General features: G+C 48.0%; 1 protein-coding gene across 1 annotated transcript in view; it reads left to right on the top strand.

Moving 5' to 3' along the window:
* Positions 1-24,839, top strand: part of TMEM120B (transmembrane protein 120B) — a 44,911-nt gene that overhangs the window by 12,937 nt on the left and 7,135 nt on the right. Inside the window, exons 2-7 of the mRNA XM_020970276.2 lie at positions 5,936-6,054; positions 8,798-8,914; positions 12,922-12,981; positions 14,379-14,474; positions 16,824-16,913; positions 24,810-24,839. The exon at positions 24,810-24,839 is cut by the window's right edge and continues 36 nt beyond it. Of these exons, the coding sequence (XP_020825935.1) occupies positions 5,936-6,054; positions 8,798-8,914; positions 12,922-12,981; positions 14,379-14,474; positions 16,824-16,913; positions 24,810-24,839 (512 nt within the window). The remainder of the gene's footprint in view (positions 1-5,935; positions 6,055-8,797; positions 8,915-12,921; positions 12,982-14,378; positions 14,475-16,823; positions 16,914-24,809) is intronic.

Here is a 24,839-nt window from a genome sequence, read left to right as displayed (position 1 = left end):
CTAAACTTCTCAACCTCAAGTTTTCTCATCTGTAAAATGAGAATAACAGCAGCACTCAACCTTCAGGATTAGTGTGAGGCTCTAACGAGATAATATTGGTAAAGCCCTTTGCAAACCTTGCACTGCTATGTAAGTGCTGTCAGTTAGTAGGGGCTGCCCAGTAAGTGAGAGTTGACTAGAATCCCTAATGTCTTTCCCCCTCTGCATCCCATGCTCCTTTGACTTCAGCCAGCCTTCTGGAGCACCTGTGACATTGGGCATAATCCACTCCATTATTCCTTAAGTTCCTGTTGTGTGCCAGGCAATACAAAGACAAGGGGGAAACAGTTCTTCCCCTCCCTCATCCTTCAAGAAGGAGGCAATAAGCCAAAAGAAGTATATATGTGATAATTTGGGGATGAGTGATAGGGGAATCAGGAAGGGCTTCCTGTGGGAGGTGGCAGGATTTTTCCAGACAGAGGTGAGGATCAGGAGGAGGGAGCAAAAGCCAGGTGTGGGGGTAACAGCTTATGCAAAGGCACGGAGGTGGGATATATGCCAAGTTCTGTATCCTCTGGAGAGGAGGAGGAGGTGACGTGGGCCAACATCCAGGGAGATCTGAGGAGAGGATGTGATTATCAGCTCCACTGAAGTCATTTTTTAAAAGATGGTGGTGGGGGCAGCTAGGTGGCAAGTAGATAAAGCTCCAGCCTTGGAGTCAGGAGGACCTGAGTTCCAGTCTGGCCTCAGACACTTGACATTTATTAGCTGTGTGACTGGGCAAGTCACTTAATCCCGATTGCCTCATCAAAAGGCTAAATAAATGAGTAAAAAGGTGATTTTTAAAAATCAGATCCAATGGACCCTGAGGTCTCTTTCAACTCTGAGGTTCAGGGGTCCTCACATACAAAGGCAGCATAGGATTTGTGGTGCAGATGGGGATTGGGGGTCCTGCACTCCCTAGATTTTCACGAGGTCAAAGTTGTCTTTTCTGAGCCTCATCTTCCCCCCCTCTAAAATGGAAAGATTGGCAAACAGACTGCCTGCCTCACAGAGTTATTACAGAGGGCAGTCTGCTTTGGAAACCTTAAGAAGTGGGCAGGAAAGTGGGAGGGAGAGACGGCTTGTTTGTTAGGACACAACATGATATCGTAAAAGGATCACTGGATGTCGATGCTGAAGAAGTGGGTTCAAGTTCTGACTTTTATCTGGTGGCCTTGGTTAAGCCACATCACCTTGCCTGGACTCAGTTTCCTCATTTGTAAAATGCAGGACATTGGGCTACGTGTCTTCTGAGGTCCCATCCTGTTACCTCTCTGGGCCTCAGTTGCCTGATCTGAAAAATGAGAGGGTTGAACTAGATCACCCCCAACGTCCCTTCCAGCGCTCAGTCTATACACCCCAGGTGTTTTCAGTGCTTACTGATGCAGTGTGGCTTGTGCTGAGCGGCGCCAACGCCGAGCTCTTGTGAGAGTCTGCAGGACGGAGAGATCCCTCATGGAGGGTGTTCCCAGGTGTCTCGTTAGTTTCTGCCACAAGCTATTTTCTCGGTTGATTCCTGCTCTGTGGGGATCTGAGGCATATCCTGCTCACCTGCCGATGCTGGGCACCTGGGCTGTTTTCATCCCCAATGCCTTAGACATAGTTGGCGGCAGTGAGGAGCAGCACAGAGAATGCTGGAGAACCCTTGAGATGGGAACTGAGTTCAAGGATGGGCTTGGCCCCGTGCACCCATGGGACCTCAGACGAGGCAGCCTTGTCTTCTGTAAAATTGGAGTAGGGGGGAATGAGGGGAACAGGTGACTTCTCAGGTCTCCCCCTAGTCCTGAATGCCCTTGGACTGCGCTGCATCTCCCTGACCTTTCTCCAATCTCTGGCCTTCCTTCTGCCCTCCCACCCCCCAAAAATGCTTTTGCCCATTCATTTCCCTGTGACAGTTCTAATGTAACTGCTTTACTGATTAAGTGCTCTGTCTTTATTTCATGGTCCATATATCCAGAGCTGGTGTGGCTAGTAGGCTGGCCTCAGTGTCAGGATGACCTGGGCCTCTGGTTCTGGTTCACATTCTTTTGGCTGTGTGACTCTGGGCAAATCACGGCACCCTTTCAGTGACCCCAGGCCATTCAGACTAGCAACTGCAGAGCTGTGGTCAATCTGCTTTGATCAGGAGGTGGTTTCTCAAAGGAGCCCCCATGCCAATGAAATAACAGGATAGCAGCTCGGTGGCACAGTGCTTAGAGCCTTGGGCCTAGAGTCAGGGAGACCTGAATTCAAATCCAGCCTCAGACACTTACTAGCTGTGTGACCCTGGGTGGCTCATTCTGTCTGCCTCAGTTTCCTCATCTGTAAAATGACCCCATTTGGAGTTTTCTTGGCTGAGATATGGGAGAGGTTTGCCATTTCCTTCTCTAGCTCATCTGACAGATGAGGAAAGGGAGGCAAACAGGGTGAAGTGACTTGCTGAGGGTCACACAGCTGGGAAGTGTCTGGGGCTAGATTTGAACTCATGAAGATGAGTCTTCCTGACTCCAGGGCTGACGCTCTACCCACTATGGCACTACCCAGCTGCCCACTACTGCTACTGCTACTACGACTACTACTTTTCTTCTACTACTACTACTACTACTACTACTACTACTACTACTACTACTACTACTACTACTACTACTACTACTACTACTACTACTACTTCGCCTCTTGCTGTTCCAGGCAGTTTACTGTTTAAGACTCTAAGCGGTCATCAGTTGGCTTTGAAAGGGTCATTTTCCCAAGGGATATTCCCTAAGCCAGTGACACAGGTCCAGGCCAAAAACAATGACTCTTTCACCATCCATCCTGCTGTTCACTTTTCTCCCATGTGCTGTCCCTCTGCCCCCCAATAAATAGAGCCACACGGTTACATTAGAGTAGAAGCTCCTCGAGGCTGTCCTTAGGTGGGCACCAGGCACAGGGTGTGGCCCCTTAGCCGATGCCAGGTGCTCAATGAGTGATTGATAATCACCTGTGGGGTGCAGGCCCTGTGCTTTTCCCTGGGGGAAGAGACAGAGTTTAGATCCAACTTCTTCCCTGCCCTCATGAAGCTTCCAGTTTACACCAGTGGCTCTCAGTCTCTTCTAGTATGAGGCTCTCCTTTGTACCACACGCAAGAGAGCTGGACTATTTGTATCCTTTCACTGAGAAAGTACATGATAAAAAAAGCTACCATGAATCCAGTCCTGGATTTTAAAGTGATTTTGTATCTTCTTCATCACATCTGTAGACATTTGAAAAGAAGTAATGCATAATACACTGGATTTATCTGTCTGTTGGCGGTATGTTTATGCCTAGGTTTGTATGCCCTATGTTGATCGCCGTGCACATCAGACCATAACACGATCTATTCTCCAGACCTATTTTAGTCACGAAGTTTTGTTTTGTTTTTTAACAGCCTGGCCACTTCTGGGTAACCCTCACCATATTGTCCTCTCCTTTATAATGTCAACAAAAATTAAGCAAAGCCATCTAATAGTGTGAATGCTGCTGATATAAGGTGGCACAATTTGCACGCACAATCCTCCATTCTCTTCTGGGGAAAAAAGGTGATGTGCAGTCACGTCCAACTCTCTATGACCTCATCTGGGGTTTTCTTGGCAGAAGCACTGGAGTGGTTTGGCCTTTCCTTCTCCAGCTCTTTTTACAGGTGAGGAAACGGAGGCACACAGGTTTAAGTGACTTGCCCAGGGTCACTCAGCTAGAAAGTGTCTGAGGCTGGATTTGAACCTGTGAAGATAATTCTTCCTGACTTCAGGCCTGGTGCTCTTATCCACTATGGCACCACCTAGATGCAGAATAGGATCATAGTTAAGAACTAGAAGGGACCTTCGGAGGCATTGAATCCAACGCTTTCATTTTATGGATTTTATCATTGAGGAAACTGAGGCCCAGACAAAGTAAATGACTTGTCCAGGATCCTACAGCCAGTCCACAGGACAGAAGAAGGTGTTTTGACTTCAGTCATCTGGAACCAGGCTTGATCATTACATCTGATCAGTTATCTTGATTTATATTATTGGAGTCATTTTGTATGTATACCATCCTCCTTTTTCTCTTTTCATCAGTCATACAAATCATGTGATTGCAGATTTAGAGGTTGAGGGGCCCTGAGAACTTCAGGTCACAAGTGAGACATAGATGGCTATGATGGCGCTATAGTGCACAGAGCCCTGGAATCAGGAAGACTCATCTTCATGAGTTCAAATCTGGCCTTAGACACTTACTAGCTGTGTGACCCTGGGCAAGTCACTTCACCCTGTTGGCCTCAGTTTCCTCACCTGTAAAATGAACTGGAGAGGGAAATGGCCAACCACTCCACTATATTTGCCAAGAAAATGCCCAATGGGGTCACAAAGAGTCGATACAGCTGAAACAACTGAACAACAATGAATGTGTTGATTTGTTTGCACTGAAAGCTTATTTGGTGCAAAGGACAGTTCTCGGGGGCTGGAGTCAGTAGGAAGTTCCATATGCACATAGATACATGCGCACATGTATAATCTCACCATCAGCAGGACAAAAAAATGCCCACAAAACCAAACATTCAGAAGGGGGGATGTACGCAAGGCAATTTCGTTACTGCCATGATCTGTTTAATATATATTGTTAAAAACAAATTGTATGGAATAGGAATTTGTGGTTCCATACACGATCCCTTTGTCTGTTCTTTGGATTGATGACTGTTACATTCATAATAAAAAATAAAATATTCCCCCCAAAAGAAAGTACCTTAGAGGCCATCTAGTATAAGAAACTAAGACTTAGAGAGGCGTGCCCAAGGTCACACAGGTTTATTTATATTATTATTATTTATATCATTAATAGCTAGATAGGGTTCGTAGGATGCTTTAAGGTTTACTTGTTCTTTCCTCTTCTTCCTTGGGGTCACACAGCTAGGAAGTGTCTGTGGTCAAATTTGAACTCAGGTCCTTCTGACCCCCAGGGTCAGTGCCACCTACCTGCTCCTAAAGTTTGCAAAACACTTTACGACATGTTTTCTTACTTGATCCTCACAGAAATCTCAGGAGGGAGGTCCTTTATTATCCCCATTTTGCAGATGAGGAACTGAGGTTGATAAAGGTTGTATTACTTGCCAAAGGTCATATCACCTAGTAGGCGTCTGAGGTAGGATTTGAACCCAGGTCTTCCTGACTCCAGTTCCTGCACTGCTCCACCTAGCTGGTGGCAGAGGTGGGATATGAACCCAGGTTCTCTGACCCCAAATCCAGTGTTTTCACAGATGTTCTGAATTCCTCCAATTTGCCATTTCTAAATGGCAATAATATTCCATTACACTCATATGACTGTTAAGCCATTCTCCAGTCCAAGGGTCACCACTTTAGTTCCTGTTCTTTGCTGCCACAGAAAATCCTGTTCTAAATATTTCAACTCCTACAGGGTCTTACTTTCTATCTTTGACCTCCATAGAGTATATGCAAAGCCGAGGGGATCACTGGAAAATTAATTATGACTAATTTAGTGATGTTCGTCAGATAATTCCACACGTTTCCCAAAATGGCTGGCCCAGCTCATGCTCCACCAACAATGTATTAGCGTGCCTGCCTTGCCACAGTCCTGCCAGCAGAAGAGCGCATCCTTCTTTTTCTTCTCCTTTCTGATTTGCTGAGTTTGTGGAGTTTTGATTAGCCCGTCTCTGACACGTGGTACAGAACACGTGGTCATAGCTGTTGGTAGACTGCGTTTCTTCTTTTGGAGGTGGTCCGTGTTCTTTGGCGTATTTCTGTCTTGCCCAAGCCTTTGTGAGCCTGCTCCGTTCTTGGCGGTCCCGTTAGCACGGCTCCCCCGTCGGCCAGGCCGTGTCGAGCTGTTCTGTGTCGGTCCCACCTGAACACTCTGGAGGGTGTCAGATGTCACCTTTGTCAGTTGATCTTGTCTCGTGAAGCTTCTTCTCTCTCCTTTCTAGGAAACCCACAAAGTGTACAGGCAGAAGCTGGAAGAGCTGACCACACTCCAGGCGTCCTGCAGTAGCTCCATCAGCAAGCAGAAGAAGCGGCTGTCGGACCTCAAGGGTAGTCTCCAGAGGTGAGGGAGGACAACCTGCATGCCCATTGACCTCCAGACTGGGGGACGGGGCGAGGAGGGACGGGCACGTGGCTGGATCTCTGACTCTGCGGCTTGTTTGGCCCTGTCTTATCGCACATCTCGATTAGTAACACCCCATTGCTGACTGAGTCAGGTTTTGATTTTGACCTATGGTCCTACTTTCTTTCTGTTCCTCCCTCCCTTCTTTTTATCCCTCCCCCTTTTCATCCCTCCTTTCCTTCTATCCCTTCCTCCATTCTTCCCTGCTTTCTTCTCTTTTTCTAGTTCTAGTTTTTCCCTCCTTCCTTTCCTTCTTCCTTTCCCTCTGCCCTTCCTTCCCTCTTTTTCCCTCTCTCCCTTCACAGGAACTCACGGGGAACTGTGTTCTTCTTTCTCTAGTTCGAGTTCTTCCCTCCCTCCCTTCTTTTCCTTGCTTCTCCCTCCTTTCCCTCCCTTTCTCCATCTTTTCCTTCCTTTCTCTAATTCTCCCCTTCATCCCTCCCTCTCTTTCTCCCTCCCTTCCTTTCCTCTTTCCGTGTCTATTGACTGCTTAGGAGAGGCAGTGCTGTACAGTGATTAGAGAGCTGTCCTTATAGCCAGGGAGGCCCTGCGTTTAAAAAGTTCTGCCTCTGACACATTGACTGTGTGACTCTGAACAAGTCATTTGCCCTGTTTCCAGGCCCTCCCAGGAAATTCTGAGTCTGAATTGCAGAATTGCAGGCTTACCTGCATTGGTAGAAGGCATTTCCTCATCTAGGAGTTCCCTGTAGTAATGAAATAACAGGTTCAGTCCCTGTCCCCACTGAAAGCTGGGCATTGAATGTTAAACACCGAAACTTGTTTAGTGGATGTTTGTGGACAAACTGAGTTCATACTAACTCTTTCCCCCCTTTCCAGGAAACAGTGCAGTATAACAGAGGGCTAGTCCTAAGGGTAGCCAGCCTGGACTCCACTCCTTCCTGAGTCACTTCCTACTTTCCTTGCCTTCTCTGAGTCTCAGATTTCTCATCTGTGAAATGGGGGGGGGGGGGAATGATGCCTGCACTGATGATATCACAGGAACAGATGTGGTCATAGATGTCAGCACCAGTCATGAAATATTTATTAAGCACCTGCTAAGTGCCAGGCACTGTGCTAAGTGCTGGGATACAAAAGAGACAAAAGTCCCTGCCCTCGAGGAGCTCTCAGTCTAAGGGATCATAGAATCCTAGATCTAGAGCTGAGAGGGACCTTCAAGGCTATCAGGTCCAACACTCTCATTTTACAGATGAGGAAACTGAGTCCCAGAGTGATGAAGTGAGTCACCTAAGGTCACACAGCTAATAAATAGCAGAGATAGGATTTGAACTCAGGTCCTTGGATTCCCCATTCAACTCGCTTTCTGCTGTACCAAACTGCCTCCTCTGGCATTTTCAAATGCCCTAAGTACTCTGTAAAAGTCAGCTGCCATTGTTGTAATTCCGACTACGTAAACATTTATTGAATGCCTACTGTATGCAGAGCACTGTGCTAGGCCCTGGTAGGACTGTGGCTGTGCTTTCAGAGAGCACCCAGACAATGCAGGATATGACACAGGTAGATAATTATGACACCAGCCAATATTTTGAATCAGCAGGTTTCCTGGGCCCAGAGTAAAGGGATCCACATACTTATGTTCCAGCTGTTTGGAAAACTCTAGCTCTCCTGGGAGTGAGGGAGTTGGGAAGGGGAGGCAGTGTATCATCATGGGAGAGCTGGATTTGGAGTCAGAGGACTTGGGTTTGAATCTCAGCTCTGCTGTTTACTGCGGAGGGAGGGCAAGCAAGTGCCTTCAGTTCTCTGGGTCTCCTTTTCTTCATCTAGACCCCCGATTTACAAACAAGTGCCCTTTGGTTGCAAGGGAGACTCTGTCAGGGGAGTGTGGATGACTTAGTGCAACCCCTCCCCACTACTGAAAAAAAAAGAACTGAAAGCACCTATCTTAATAATGTAAGCATAGGATTTGTTTCTGTAAATGACAGCATGTGGTTTGTGAACGCATTGTTCTGCATTCATTAATTCCTGAAACATTCACATAGCGCCTCATAGTCTAATGCAAGGTAGAGGTCATGCTGCTTGCCCTCCAGGAGGAGGGTGTGCCCTCTGAGCTGTTTTTCCAGTTTGGGGGAAGAGTTTTTGTTAAGAAGGACACCCAGACCACGTATTATTATAGAGCTTTTACTTCCAAGTACTTACCCTCTTGTTAATCCACATGGCATTCCCATGAGTATCATGCTGCAGGTTTGATTGTAAGTAGAACATAAGCTCCTTGAGGGCAGGGACTGTCTCCCTGAGTCTGCTTCTGGCTTTGTATCGCTAATTACTGTCACGCAGGAAATGTTTAATAAATGCTTGTCGATTCCATTGTCTCTATTATGCAGAAGGTAAACTGAGGCAGAAGGAAGGCTCATAGATGTAGAGTTGGCGCTCAGAGGCCATCTTAGTCCAGCCCTTTCATTTTATATATGGGGAAACCCAGGCTCATGTTGGTGATTTGCCTGAGGTCACACAGGTAGTGTCAGAGGTAGGATTTGAACTCAGGGCCTCTGATTCTAGAGTGAGTGTACTTTATTCTCTATCACATGGTTAAGAAGCCTGACTCTAAGCTTTAAGTGAGGGAGATGGTGGAGATGCCTTTGCATGCCCAGACCTGGAAGAGTCTAGACGTGCTGGCAGCTAGCTGAGCCAACACTCCCACCCCTTTCCCTTTTCATCTCAACAACAGGTGTAAACGGCATGCCAACTGTGAAGAGGCCGACCTCATTCAGCAGATGAGTGCCAGCATCAAGGAACGGCAGAATATCTTCTTTGACATGGAAGCTTACCTGCCCAAGAAAAACGGGTAGGGGGCAATGGGCCGTGGGGAGGGTCTGGGTCCACAGGTGCAGGGGTGGGGGCCTCTGGTTGCTTCCCTAGACTTGGCCAGCCCTAGTGCTGCAGGAGAGATGATGGACAGACTAGCCAGTTAAGGAGGCCCCAGGCAGATTGATATCTCTGCCTTCTCAGAACTGTCTGGGGCAGAAAGTTTGTGAGGTCACATGCGGAGCCAGGAAAGACAGTCTTTCGTAGTCTGGCTCCAGGCCTCTTGTGTTTCCAGGCTGACCATCATAAACTCTATGGTCCAGACAAACTGGCCTTCTTGCTGCCCCACATGTACAACTCAAGGCTTTCCTGGCTGCAGGTCAGTTGAGATCCCCCTTCTGCAGGAGTCGTTTCTTAGTCTTCCCCCACTTGCTACTTCCTTCCCTCTAAGATTACGTCCCATCCCACATGGAGGTGCCTGGCTTTCCCCCCCATGCTTAACACAGTGCCTGGCACATAGTAAGTACTTGAAAAATGCTTGGTGACTTGACTGACTGCCTCTGGGTTTTCCCAGAGGCTGTCCCTTATTCCTGAAATTCCCTCCCTCACCCCCAACCACTGGAGGTTTGAACATATGCCTTCACAAACCATATGTTGTCATTTACAGAGCCAAAGCCAATGCTTGCATCATTAAGACAGGAACTTTCGGTTCTTTTTCCAGCAGTGGGGAGAGGGCTGCCCTAAGTCATCCACACTCTCAACCCAGTGCCTTCAAGTCTCAGCTCAAGTACCCCCTCCTTCAAGAGGCCCTTCCTGGTTCCTTCCCATCCCCCCACTGCAGTATTTATTTGGTGTCTACTCTAAATTTAGGTATCCTTGAGAACAGGAACTATCATTGGCTGGTGCTTAGCATAACCTCTTATAGATAGAAATGCTAAGAACAGAAATACTAAGAAATACTCTTAGAAATATTTATTGATTAATTGGTTGAGAAGGGTCTGGTCCCTTAGCAGCTACAGTAGGTGTGGTGCTAAAATATAAAGCTAAGGAGTTTCTATTTTATTCTAGAGGTAATAAGGAGGTTCTTGACCAGGGGAATAACATAGTTAGCCTTGTGCTTTAGGAAGGTACCATTTAGGAAGCTCCCAGGGCTAGTAAGGTAGGCATTTAACCCTGACATCCTGTTCCTAGTGAACTGAGATGTCATCTTTGCCATAAAAGGAGGCAGTGGTGCCTCTTTGGCCTGGCCAGATTCTGAGTCGGTTCATCCCACTTATATTTCCTTGATTGTCTTCTTAAATGCTTTAGTAAAGGTATACATTTGCATGATTTTTAAAGCAATCGACTTTATAACTCTAGTTTGATGATTATAACTAGCTTGTGACCCTGGGAAATTAACTCTCTGGACCTCAGTATCCCCATTTGGGAAATGAAGGGTTTGGACTAAATGTTATCTCCAAGGTCCCTCCCAGCTCTGACATTCCCTGTTCTAAGGCACCTCTCAACTCTGACATCCCTTGTTCTGAGGCCCCTCCCAGCTCTGACATTCCCTGTTCTAAGGCCCCATGTAGCCTTTTCTGTATTCTGAAAAATACAGTTTACATCTCTAAAATAAAATCTGTTTATTTTAACAGATAAAAAATCATCCATTTTTAGCCTTACATACCTTTCCAAGCAACTTTATGCATTCACCGTTTTCGTGGATGTTTTGCATAATAATGCTCTAGCTTTCCTCAACAGTGTCTGTGTGTCCATGTACAGGGCTCCCCCAGAAAGTTAGGGTTTTAGGAGGAACCAGCATTGTGTTTATTCAACTAAAGAAGCATTTACTAGACACCTGCTGTGTGCCACGTCCTGAGAATACAAAGGCCACAGTTAAATAGCCCCTGCCTTCCAGAAGGGATAGCATTCATTCCAATGAGCATTTTTTTTTTAATATCTTTGTGCGCCGGCACTGTGCCAGGTGCTGAGGTCACAGAGATAGAACAGAAGTATAGCCTCTGCCCTCAAAGAGCCTTCTAGTTCATCTGGGTGGATGAGAAATGCACAGATAATTGAGACAGTCTAGAACTGCGACAGAGCAGAGATTGTCTAGAGTGTCCTGAGAGAGCTGGGGGCGTGGCAATCGGGGCAAGCCTGGCTGGCTGGCGGGGTGACAAGGGAAGGTATTCAAGGAGGAGAATTATAAGATTGAGAGCTGGGGGGACCTCAGGTCTCATCCAGCCCATTTTACAGATGAGAAAGCCAAAGGCCCCAACAGGTTTAAGTGACTTACCCATGGTCACACAGGCAGTAAGTAGCAATGAGGAGTAGAACCGTTAGGCCCTTGGAGAAGGCTCAGGTTTAGAGCTGAAAGGGACCTCAGATGCCATCTTGTCAAACCTCATTTTACAAAGGAGGAGACTGAGGCCTAGGAGAAGTGACTTGCCCAGGGTCTCACAGGTGGCAAGTCAGAGGTGAGATTTGAACCTGGGTCCGGAGCCAGGGCTCTTTCTAATGTCCCACTTAGTGGGTTTCCAGGTACAGCAAATAGTCTCAGCCAATTCCAGATAAGCTTGGGAAGCAGCCAGGAGCCCTGTTTGCGTGGGTGTAGGGGTTTGAAGGGGAAAGGGAGATGGAAGGAGGGTGAGCTAATCCCTGTGGGAGCCAAATGGCTCACATGAGCAGCTGTCAGAAGTCTGGCCAGCCGGGATGCATGGTCCTGAGCTGTCCCCACCCCCCTCCACTCCAAAGTACATTCCATCATTCTTCCACACAACAACCCTGGGAGGTCAGTGCCACAGGTGGGATTAGCGCTGGCTGACAGATCAGGAAGCAGAGTCCAAGGGAAGGGTGGTCATGGAACAGAAGCAGGGGTTGAGCCCAGGACTTCCTGATTCCTGGTCGATGTGCTGCCCTCCGCACCATACCGGCACCTGCACTTTCCTCTTTTCTCTTTGTGATCAGCCCTTTGCCCCAAGGTTTACGCTTCTGTCCCTCTATTGTCCTCTTCTCCCTCCTGCTCTAGGAGAGATGAGTCAGTTCATTTCCACAAACATTTCTCACGGGCTTACTCTGTGCCAGGCTTAATGGTTAGAGAAGCAACCTTGGAGTCAGGAAGACTTGGGCTCAGATCCGGCCTCTGACGCATGCTGGCCGCGTGACTGTGGGCAAGTCACCTAACGTCCTAGGGAACTCTCTGAGGCCGAAAGTTGTAAACAAGATGCCGGCCTACTCTGGTCCAAGTTTCCACGTCAAGAGTTCCTATTCAGGAGAAGTCCTAGATTCAGGCCAAAGAAATCTTCCAGGCACTGGAGATGCAAAGCCAAAAATGAAATAGGCCTGCCCTCAAGGAGCTTACATTCCACATCTAGGCATTTACTCATTAAAGTAGCACTTAATGTCTGCCGTAAGCCAGAGCTTCAGAGAGGTTAAGTGAGTTGCTCATGGCCACACAGCGGCTGGGTTAAAGGCAGCCTGGTGTAGTGGATAGAGATCTGGCCTCAGTGTCACGAAGACCTGGGTTCAGCTCCCGCCTCCAGCACCAGCAGCCATGTGATCCTGGGGAAATCACTTAGCCATGTGCAATAAGTCTTATGCCAGGTAGCATTGGTAGAGGGATTCCCCACCAGGAATGAAGAAGTCATAGATCTGATTAAAAAACAAATGTGTGGGGGCAGCTGTGTGGTGCAGTGGATAGAGCACCGGCCCTGGAGTCAGGAGGACGTGAGTTCAAATCCGGCCTCAGACACTTGACACTTACTAGCTGTGTGACCTTGGGCAAAACACTTAACCCCATTGCCTAGCCAAAAAACCCAAAATATGTGGGCACTGGGCTAAACAAAAATGAAGTTATCCCTGCCTTCAAGAAGCTTACATTTTATGGGGAAGAAGGAAACAACATGGGCACAAATAAATAATCACAAAGTAATTTCAGAATTATAATATTAAGTATTTCAGTGACTTAGATGGGGGGTGCAGTCCAGAAAGGTCTCGTGGGGAGGGGGGGGCACTTGAGTTGTGCCTTGAAAGGCGCCTCACTGATTCTCTGTTTTGCTTCTCTTTCAGGCTGTATCTCAGTCTGGTCCTGGGCAATGTCAACGTTACCCTCCTCAGTAACCAGGCCAAGTGAGTATGTCTGGCTCCTGTACCTTTTCTGTGTCAGTCATGGATTCCCTAGGACCCCCCAGCAAAGCCTCCCATCCAGTCCAGTTTCCTCCTTTTACAGATGAGAAAGCCAAAGACCCTAAGAGGTTTAAGTGACTTACCCATGGGCATATCCTTTCTCAGGATGATGTTTTCAAATGCATAAAATAAAATATGTAAGATTAAAAAGGAAACCAATTATATCGAAATGCAGCTATCCCTATATCACAAAAAACCAGATTCACAGATCCTAGTTCTGCATTAGAGTCTGTCCCCTGTGTTGTGGAGCTGGGACCACGGCCTTCCCTCATGAGGCCCGGGAGACAAGGCATTCCTTGAGTAGAATGTACACTCCAAGCCCTTGTGTGTGGTTAACCCTCCAGGCCTCCAGCCCCCCTGATGCCAGGTTCCCTTTAAATGTGTGTGCAGACCAAAAAGGCAGAACACTGGGTCCTGTGAAAAGTGGACCTTGGAATTTGTGTTGAAACAGGAAACATTGAGTTTCTGGACCCTTGTCCTTATGTGAGGTCCCAGGCGCTTGACTAGTAGGTTAAAGTGTGGGGAGCGGTGCAGTGTGTGATCCTCTCTGGTCTTGCCCTCATTGATTCCTGCTGTTAACACCAGGCTTTAATCTGGGGGCAAGGGTTGGAATGGATGTCTGTTCCTCGAGTGTCCCACCCCCGCTTTTTTTCCTTAAGTTCCGGGATGTTCTGTATCGTGTTCCAGGCCTGGAGTCAGACTCAACCCCAGAGACTTAGTAGCTGCGTGACCCTGGACAAATCGCCTAACTGCTCTCTACCTCAGTTTCCTTATCTGTAAAATGGGGATAACAATAGCACCTGCCTCTCCGGGGCTGTCATGAGGATCAAATGAAATAACGAAGCATTTAGCAGAGTGCCTGGCACGTAGCAGGCTCGGTATTTATTATTCCTGTCCCTCTCCCCGTGGACAAGGTGGAAGAGAAGGAAGGTAGCTGAGGTGGGATTTGAACTCGGGTCTTCTGGGCTTCCAGTCAAATACCCCAGACACTAGGCCATGCTGTGCTGAATGAGCAGCACGTTCCATATTTGCAGCCCCCTGCCTCCTACCTCTCCAGCAAAGGGAGACAGGTGAATTCTATGGTTGACCCCTCATTGGAGATGTCATAGAAGGGATTCTCATTTGGGTGTGATCTGGGCTGGATGGGTTCTGAGGCCCTGTGATGCAGGTGAGGAGACCACTCTACAGTCACACAGCTGGTGAGGGCTAGAACCCAGCTCCTGGGCCAGCGCCTTTCTAGCCCTTGCCAGGAGGGAGGGGAGAGGCTGCATTGGTATCAGGGAGGAGCATGGCACGTTGAGGGTTCTGATCCTCTAATCCTGGCCTGGCTGTTTTTGCAGGTTTGCTTACAAGGACGAGTATGAGAAATTCAAACTTTACTTGACCATTATCTTCCTGCTTGGAGCCATAGCCTGTAGATTCTTCCTGCATTACCGGTAAGAGGCCTGGGGTGGGGAAGTGTCCCTGCGGGGGCGGGGCAGTGGGAAGAGTGGAGGAAGGTTAGGGAGGCCTGAGCTTGTCTGGGACTCTGGAAGGGAGTGATCTAGGACACGGGTGGGTGGGGCAGAGATGGGGCTTTTGTCTTTCCTGCGGTGGGTGGGTTTGAGGCCTGGTTACCCATCCCAGTGTAATCTACCAAATAAATTATTCATCTCCAGCCTTGCCACCAGCTCTGCTCCAGGGTTTGGGGCCTACATTGATACTTGGAGGGTTCGTGGATTTAGAAAAGCCAGGAGGGAGCTTAGAAATCATTTTGCCAACTCCTTCATCTTACAGATAAAGAAACTGAGTTCCTGAATGGCCCAAAACAGGAGGTGAAATAACCTGCCCAGTATCATACAGCTAGTATATGTGAATGTAGTAGGATTTGAATCCAGATCTTCATTTGACTTCCAGTCCAGTATTTCCATTATCTATGCCCCAGTACTCCTTCCACCCAGCTCTTAGTTCTCTCTGCCTCCTCATATGATCATATTTATACTTCTTTCTGTATGTGTTGCATTCCACCAGAGGAACATAAGCTCCCTGAGGGCAGGGACTGGTTTTTTGTTTTTGGTCTTTGTGTGTGTCTCCAGTGCCTAGGCCAGTGCCGGCACATGGGATGATATCAGACCTTGAATTTCATTGAGGGGGAGAGAGCCTCCTGGTCAGGAACTTCCTCCAGCAGAGGAGACCTGCAGTGTCTAGTGTCTTGTCCCAGATCACACAGCCTCTCATGCTTGGAACATAGTAGGCCCTTTATAAATGCTTTCCAGATGGGGTTGCCTCTAAGACCTGGAGAATAAGAGGACCATGCTGCCATATTTGAGCCCTCACTCCCACCCTCACCTGTCCCCACCCCCTACCTCTTCAGCAGAAGGAGGCAGATACATTTTATGATCGACCCCTTATTGGAGGTGTTTGTTAAAAAAGACACTCATTCAGGTATGGGGGACATATGGATGGACCGATGATCTCTGCTATGTGGGCATGCCCTTTGATGATACACATTTCAGCCCTCCTCTGCCAGGCTTTTCTGTCCTGTGGTTCTTATCTGTGACCTTCCATAAATCTGTCACAGAAAACCTACCCAATATGTTGACACAGATTTTTTCTTTAGTTCTCTTTTTTTAAAAAAATTTTATTATATGAGGCAATTGGGGTTAAGTGACTTGCCCAGGGTCACACAGCCAGTAAGTATCAAGAGTTTGGTCTGAGGCCAGATTTGAACTCAGGTCCTCCTGACTCCAAGGCTGCAGCTCTATCCACTGTGCCACCTAGCTGCCCCTCAGTGAAGAGTTTTGACAACTTGAATGTCCAACCCTAATCCTGGGCTCGACCAGATGCTTTCCCTGTTGCAGAAAGGGAGCTGAAAGGAACCTCAGAGGCAAGTTAATCCAGCCTCCTGTTTTTACGAAAAGGTCAACTGCATACCAGAGAGGAAAAGTCAATCAGTCGTTGAGCATTTATTAAGCACCTACTATGAGCTAGGGGCAGCTAGGTGGCACAGAGGGTAGAGTGCTGATGATGGGGTCATGAAGTCCTGAGTTCAGATCCAGCCTCAGATGCTGGCAGGGCAGGTCACTTCACCCTGTTTGCCTCAGTTTCCTCATCTGTAAAATGGGAATAATATCACCTCCTAGGATTGTTGTAAGCCTCAAATGAGACAATAGATATAAAACAGAGATGTCAAACTCAGGCCAGCAAAGCTTCCCAATCAGATTTAAATATAAGTGGGAAAAGTTTAAACGAAATAATTAAAAAGGCAGTGCAACATAAATAATGTTGCTTTATGTTTTTCTATTGTGGGAGCAGGGCTCTGTTTGTATTTGAGTTTGACACTGGGCAGTCCTTAAAGTGCTATATACACGCTAATTAATATATGATGGCCAAGGGCTGGTGCGGCCCAGACTCAGATCTGGCCCTCAGTTTCCTCATCTGTAAAATTAAGAGGTAGGGCTAGATGGCCTCAGAGGTCACTTGCAGCTCCAAACCTGTGGTCCTGCGATATTAAGTGACTCCCCATCAGTCAGATGAAGGAGGTGGGCTCGGCATCCCCTGAGGGCCCTTTGAGTTCTCGATCTGTGATCTTGGGAAACATGAGGGCTTTGGTAGAGCGGGTGCCCATCGTCTCAGCTGAATGGGCCTCCCTGCTGGTCACTCTTTGGCTCCCCCAAGAGAAGAGAAAGAGAGACTCATTCAGCCAGGGCCTTTCAAGGTTCCCTCTGCCATGTTGTGTGTGTCCCCCCCGCCCCCGGAAGTCTTGGAGCCAGACTCCTCACCCAACACGCTTCTCTCTGCCCTAGAGTAACCGATGAAGTGTTCAACTTTCTGCTGGTCTGGTACTACTGCACGCTCACCATCCGGGAAAGCATCCTCATTAGCAATGGCTCCAGGTACTGCAGGCCACCGGGGCCTCGGGACGAGGGGGTTGTCCTAAGGGAGACGTGTGGTCCGCGGCTCTGGAAGTGGGAAGGGCTGGGCTCCCATGAAATACCTCACTCATGTCCTACAGCTAGTAGGGAAGGAGCTGGGAAGAAGCGTTCACATTCCTCTTGTGCAGGGGGGCTGTGGTGGTTCACTGTCTTTCTTCCACATTCGTGGGCGAGTTGGTAACAATGAACAGTTTTGACATTTGTGATGGAATCGATTCATTTAGAGAAAGCGCTAAAGCAGCCTCGTGAGCCCAGGTTTGGGGGGCCGAGGAACTCGAGTGACCTTTGTGACCCTGGATAATCAATCAATCAATCATTAAACAAAGACAAAAAAATCAACCAGTCCTTGCTGCCCCCTGGGCTGTCCACCTATTGAAAGCTGAGTAATGCCTGTGTAATCTGAGAAGGGACGAGCAGAGCCTCCAGCCAGGCAAGGTTTATTCAGTGGGTGCTGTGTGCCAGGCACTGTGTTAAGCACCGGTTACACATAAGGCCCTGACCCTCGGGGAGCTAGAAGAGGAAGAGGTTGCTTTAGGTGACCCCCGAGGCCCCTTCTGGCACTGAGTCCATTAGTGGGGAGAGGGACCTCCTTTTCTGAGATTCCACCTCCTTTTCTTTGTTTTTCCCTTTTTTTAAAAAAAAGATTATTTAATTAATTTATTTTTAGTTTCCACCTTCTTTTCTGATTGTACTTGTTCACTCTCCCTCCTCCAGTTAGAAATCAGATGACCTAATTTTGTATCCTGGTTGCTTTCTGTTAATTAATTGGTGTTATTTGGTTAATTGTTTTTAATGTAATAAAATCTGTCTCCCCTTGTATCTGGGGTCCAGTACCAAAGCTGAGGAGGCGACTGGTCCCAATTAGTTGGGCAGTGGACCCGCATTGCTTGGTAAATCAGTATACTTGGAAACTCAAACCTTTGTTCATCTTTCACCTACCACAGTTTGGCCTGTAAGGCAGCTAGGTGGTGAGGTGGGGAGCATGAGCCTGGAGTCGGGAAGACCCAAGTTCAAATCCTGCTTCAGACACTTAATAACTGCGTGGCCCTGGGTAAGTCACTTCACCCCTGTGGGCCTCAGTTTCCTCATTTGTAAAATGGAGGTTATGATGGCACCTACCTCCCAGGACCATTGTAAGGATCCAGAGAGATACCATACATGCAGCACGTAGAGAAAATTAAAGTGCTCTGTAAGTTCTAGCTCTTATTATCTCTGTCTCCTTTCAGCACCAGATGATGAATCTGGAATTTCTAAGGGGTCTTTCCAGTTCTAGAATCCTACCTGTGTCTAAATGTGGGGCACAGGGGAAGAAGGCGGAGTGTGTGGCTCAGCCTTGGGCGCTGAGACAGAGGGGGCATTGTGCCCAGGGCCCCAAGCCCTCAGCTCAAGGCCCCTTGGGAGGCACAGAGGGTTTGTTTTTAAGGATCGTAAAAGAGCAGCCAGCCCTCTGTAGGTGAATACACACACACACACACACCTTGCACATTTATGTACTTGTTTTCATCCCGACCTGGGATTTCCCCATGTAGAAAACTCCTTTCCTGGAGGCAGATGAGCTACTTACTGGCCTTGAGAGTGCTTCCTGGGATATTGAGGGGAAGAGGGGTTTGCCCAGTGTCATTCCTGCGGCTGTTATGTGTCAGAGACAAGATTTGAACTCAGGTCTTCCTGACTCTATCCACAACCCCACAGTGTCATTTTCAAGTGTCTGTAGAGGCTGTTGCGATTAATAACATATTAATTAATTTAAAAGCTCTCCTGAATTCAGAGTCACTTTTTGTCATCATGGATTTTCTCAATCAGCAGGTGCTAATTAGGACAAATAAAGCAGGTAGGTAGCACAGTGGATAGAGCACTGGGCCTGGAGTCAGGAAGACCCAAATTCAAATCCAGCCTGAGACACTTCCTAGCTGTGTGATCCTGGACAAGTCACTTCAGCCTGTTTACCTCAGTTTCCTCATCTGTAAAAGGACCTGGAGAATAAAAAGACAACCCACTCCAGTAACTTTGCCAAGAAAACCCCCCAAACGGGGTCACCAAGAGTCAGACACAACTGAAAAGACCAAAAAACAACAACAGAAAATCTGCTGTCGTCATGGGGAATCTGTGGAAGTCTTTGATAAGAAAAATGGTGGGAATCACTGGTGTGGTGGAGAGAGCTCTGGGAGGGTTGAGGGTGAAGTACGCGTTTGACCTTTCAGCAGAGAAGTGGTGGACTGTGGGTGAGGAGTGGGGTGTGTGTTTTCAGACATGGTTATTGTGCTGCCACCAGGGAGGATTCTCTTGGGAGTTGTGGGGAAGTGGTGGCGATGTTTTAGAACTTCAGTAAACCATTTAAAAAGAAAAAAAAGCCACTGATCTGAGAATGGAGATCTGAGCCGTGGCTCCTACCTTGAGTTAGTAGCAGGACCTTTGGGGCCAGTCACAGACTGAACAGTTATTGCTATCTTTGTGAGCAGGATGAACTCACGGGCCTCTCCGCCATGATGATGCTTGTACTGGTAAATCCATGAAGACTCAACTCTTCCCTCTCCCTTGCTCCCCATTTCTAGGCTATTTTTTTTTTAGTAAGGCAATTGGGGCTAAGTGACTTGCCTAGAGTCACACAGCTAGGAAGTACTATGTGTCTGAGGCTGGATTTGAACTGAGGTCCTCCTGACTCCAGGGCTGGTGCTCTATCCACTGCGACACCTAGCTGCCCCATCTTCTTGGTTCAGCATCACTGGGATGCATCAACCTCTTTCTACACACACATTCCCCACCCCAGTTCAGACTCTCTCTTTTTTTTTTATGAGGCAGTTGGGGTTAAGTGATTTGCCCAGGGTCACACAGCTAGTGAGTATCATGTGTCTGATGAGATATTTGAACTCAGGTCCCCCAGTTCAAACTCTTAACCACTTTCTTAGACTGTTGTAAGAGCCTCCAGGTGGGTCTTCCAGCCTCCAAGCACTCTGCTCCTCCGTCTGCGTTCTTCATAGCTGCCAGGTTGATATTCCTGAAATACAGTTCTGACCATGTTCCTCTCCCACTCAGAAATAGTCATTGGCTCCCTGTTGCCTCTAGGATGAAATTTTAAAAGTCACAGTCTTCAGCCCTGTACTTAAGGTTGTCCACAGCCTAGCTCCCGCTTACTTTTTCAGTTTTGTTTCTTATCATTCTCTGTTCCCATCAGACCAGCTTCTCTGCTGTTCCCCTTGCACACCATTCTATGAACCATCTCCAAACCTGAGCATAGATAGTCCTCTATGTCTAGAATTGTCACCCAGCCTTTTGGAATCTCTGACCTCTGTTAAGATGCATCTCAGAGGGGCGGCTAGGTGGCTTAGTGGATAGAGCGCCGGCCTTGAAGTCAGGAGGACCTGAGTTCAAATCTGGCCTCAGACCAAACACGTGGCGCTTACTAGCTGTGTGACCCTGGGCAAGTCACTTAACCCCAACTGCCTTAAAAAAAAAGGTCAAAAAAAGATGCATCTCAGGTTTCAGTTCTTAAAGAGGTCTTTCCTGAGACACCGAATTGTTAAATTGTTCTCAACCCCTTTCTTTTCTTCTTCTTCCTCCTCCTCTCCTCACAGCACTATTAAGTTTCTGAGGCCAGATTTGAACTCAGGTCCTCCTGCCTTCAGGGTCAGTGCTCTATCCCCTGTGCCACTTAGCTGCCCCTCTCTTAAAATTACTCTATTATTTTGTGTGTCCTTTGTAGTGATTTCTCTGTATTCCACCCTGAGAAAGAACGTAAGTTCTTTGAGGGCAGGGATAACCTAATTTTGTCTTTTTTACCCCCAGTACCTAGCGCAGAGCTGAGCACACAGTAAGTGCTTGATGACAAAGAGTGACCCTGGCTCCGGTAACCCTTTTAAGTGAACTTGTATCCTATTCGTGCCCACTGCATCTGTGGACATTTGGAAAATGGCAGTCCAGCTAAAGGCAGCATGGTCTAATGGGTAGAGAGCTGGCTTCAGCACTGGGAGGATCTGAGGTCAGATCCTGCTTCTGACACGTACTGACTGTGTGACACTAGAAGCTTACGTCGGGTTCTTGAGATTATACATGTAGCTCTGGAAGGGACCTCAGAGGTCATGCCCCCTGTCCTTCACCCCTTGCACCCCCATCATATGGATGAGGAGACTGAGGCCCAGGGCGTTTTAGGTGGTTTGCTCAGGACCACACAGGTAGTAAGTGGCATAGCTGGGATATGAACCCAGGTCCTTGGACTCTAAAACTAGAGCTTTCTGTACTAACACCCTAGAGAACTGTTGGAACGCTGCATCGGTAGAAGAAATTTCCTTATGGGGCACCTCTCCAAATTCCTGAAAATACAAGTCCAAACTGAAAAAAAAGATCTAAATGTATCTGTGAGAACAGGGTATTTATTCAGCCCACAGAAGTTATTTGCTTATTTATGGATTTTCCATATGAATTCATGGGCCTCTTGAAATCCCTCCTTGGTCCTCTGGAGTCCTCAGTGACACTTGGGACTGATCACAGGGCGCGATAATGGACAGGATTCGGCTAGAATTAGAGATTGGTAGAGCCACAAGGGACTTTAGTGATGGTCTAGCCCTGCCCCCTCACGTCAAGGATTAGGAAGCAGAGGCCTCAAGAGAAGTGACTTGTCCAAGGACACACTGTAAGTCACTGGCAAGGCCCCTGGGCTCCTGATCCCCAACCCCATGGCTGTTTCCTTCCTGTGTTGGGTTCCATGTTAGACCCTCCCTTTCACGTGTCATCTCCATCCCTTCTAGTTTCCTTCTTAAAGGAACAATCCACTCTTTCTTTCCCTTTTTTGCCCCCTTTTATTGGCCGGGGGGACACGGCAAGGAGTCCAGCGAGGTGGGGCGTGTGTACGGTATGGCGGCTGGCGATGCGCTACACTCTCACATCTCTCTGGGGCGGGTCAGTGCTCTGCTCTGCCGTGACCAAGGGGTGAAGTTTGGGTTCAGTCAGATAGACTGACGAATAGCCTTGGAGAGTAAAGCAAGTAGAGGAGGCTGACCCACATGTGTCTGCCGCCATCTTTGTTTCTGGAAGTGGTGGGGGAGGGGAGGGGATCTGGTCATTCTGCACTGGAGTGGGTAAGCCCTGTGTGAGCGATGGGCTTATGGACACGGTGCGTGCCGTGGCTGGTCTTATACCCAGATTGTTATTGTTTCAGTCACGTCTGACTCTCTGTGACCCCGTTTGGGGTTTTCTTGGCAGATATTGGAGTGGTTTGCCATTTCCTTTTCCAGCTCATTTGACAGACGAGGAAACTGAGGCAAACAGGGTGAGGTGACTTGCCCAGGGTCACATAGCTAGTAAGTGTCTGAGACCAGATTTGAACTCTAGAAGATGCCTCCTGATTCTAGGTCTGGTGCTTCATGAACTATGGCGCCACCTAGCTGCCCCTTAGACACAGATGGCCAAGGTAATTAGGCTGATTTGCCAGAAACCGGCAAGATGTCTTATCCTCAGAATTAATGCCCCACTCCGTGCCCCCAGGGATCTGTTTGAGATACTCGAAATTCCACCTTTCCTAGGGATTAAAACTGTGAAATGAGGAATAGCCCCAGGACCAAGGCATGGGCAGTGATTAACTGATATCTATCTGAGAGGGCAGGTAGGCTCAGTGGGTAAAGCACTGGGTCTGGAATCAGGAAGACCTGAGTTCAAATCTGGCCTCAGCCAGCTATGTGACCCTAGGTAAGTCACTTAACCTCTGTTTGCCTCAGTTTCCCCATGGTAAAATGAGGCTTTACAGTTTTCTCATTTGATCCTCCCAAAAGCCCTGGGAGGTAGGTGATATTATTACCCACGTTTTACAGATGAGAAAACTGGAGAAGGAAATGGTAAACTGCTCTAGTATCTTTGCCAAGAAAGCCCCATGGACAGTGTGGTGCGCAAGTCTAGAGGAATCAGACGCATCTGGACGGGAGATTTTGCCTTTTTACCTCCAGGGCCTGGCATCTAGTAGGTGCTCTATAAATTTGAGTTCCAAGCGTGATTCAGAGACGGGAACAGATGAGTACCGACTCATTAATGACGACTTGGGTTTGAGTTTCTTCTCTGGGGCAATAAGAGCTGGAAGGGACTTTGGAGATTGTCAGAGGCCCAGCCTCTTCACAGGGCTTAGCACAATGCCTGGCACTCAGGAGGTGCTTAATACATGTTCGTTATTTCATTGATTAGGATCAGAGGTTTATAGCTGAAAGGCCCTCAGAGTCCATCTAGTCTGAACTCTTCATTTTACAGATAAGGAAACTGAGACCCAGAGAGGTTGTCACTCACCTGTGGTCATATAGTATCAAAGGCAGGATTTGAACCCAGGTTTTCCTTCTCTCTACCTGTCTTTTTTTCTAGGTTGGAAAACAGGCCAAGAGAATAGAAGTAGCTGGCCCAGGGTCACATGCAAGACAGATGAGGCCGACTTGGTGTGGCTCCGAAGGGTAGAGCAGTGGGTGGAAATGACCCAAGTCTTGCAATATGAGGCTTGTTAGAAGACATTTGGGGTGTTTAGCCTGCAGAAGAGAAAAACTAGAGGGACATGATGCAGAGAAAGGCGTGGGGATGACTCTGGCTGTCCCCAAGTGTAATGGACTACTTTGGGAGGGGTAGTGGGTTCCCCCATACACAGATCTGAAGGGTGACTCCCTTTTGTCTGTGTTGGGGAGGAAATTCATATTCAGACATGGGTAGCACTAGACGACCTTTGGAGGCCCTTCTACTTGAGATTCTGTGATTCTTTGAAATTACAAGGAGTCAGATTTCAACTTAGTGAAGACCAAAACCAGAAAGAGGTCCTGTCCTTGAGGAACTTACATCTGTTTATAAGTCTTGGAACTGTTCAAGGATAGGATGGGCTGCTGTGAAAGGTAGTGAGCTACTCCTCCCTAGAAGTATTCAAATTGAGGCTGTGGAGAAGGTTGTAGAGAATCCATGGAATGAGAGGAGAAGGAGTGTCAGACTAAATGACATTTTATAGATAAGGAAACTGAGGCTGACCTATGTTAAGTGACTTGCCCAGGGTCACACAGCTAGTGTCCGAGGCTGGATTTGAACTTGGGTCTTCGTGACTCTAGGCCCAGCACTTCATCTCTTTTCTCCCCCATTTCAGCCCGGTCAGTGCTGGTTCCCCAAGTCTGTGCCATGGACGTAGTCCCTCTACTCCAGAAACTCGTGGTCTGCTTGTGGAAACATGCTTCGCACACGTGAAACTGTCAGGGAGAGTATGAGTTAGGGTCTATTTGGACAATTTAACCCCATCCCTCAGTCCAGCAAGGATTTTTCTGGACTTGGTGGGGTCAGGGAAAGTGTTCCCTGGTACCCCCTGGGGATAGAGCTGCCAAAGGGGCCTGGGGGCCTTTGGGGGCCCAGAAGGTGCCTCAGAAGGCAGGGACTGTTAACACAGCGGATGCTGAGGGTCTGAGAAGCTGCTGCCTAGAAAGGTAGTAAGTGGAGGAGCTGTGATCTGAGCCCAGAGCCTGTGCCTCTAGAGAGTCTCTTGGTGAGCTGTGATCAGAATATGTGAAGATAAAAGTAGTTTGGCTTCACTGGTGCGCTTTCCTGTGTCCCATAGAGGATACATGTGTCTGTGTGCGCGTGCCTGTGTGGGTGCAGGTTGCTGCTCTGACGTGCCAGCTGGGCCTGGCGGACCTTTCTGTGGTTGGGGCCAAGAACGGCATCCCCACCATGAGAACTCTCCTTTTCCATGACTTGTCCCGTGCTGGGTTTGCTCAGCAAAAGCTTCTAAATAAAGCCTGGCTCTTTTCTCCTTGTCAGAGACATCCCTGGAGGTGCGACATAAGGGAGGGGGGTGGGGCGCTTCTTCCACTTTTCACTTGATCACCCCAAGCTCCCTTTCTTTCTGTCTTTCTTTCCAAGAATTAAAGGCTGGTGGGTGTCTCACCACTA

Source organism: Phascolarctos cinereus, unplaced genomic scaffold, assembly GCF_003287225.1.
Source record: "Phascolarctos cinereus isolate Bilbo 61053 unplaced genomic scaffold, phaCin_HiC Scaffold_4;HRSCAF=312, whole genome shotgun sequence".
NCBI lineage: Eukaryota > Metazoa > Chordata > Mammalia > Diprotodontia > Phascolarctidae > Phascolarctos > Phascolarctos cinereus.
Note: the sequence above shows the minus strand (reverse complement) of the source record. Positions and strands in the feature narration are given on the sequence as shown.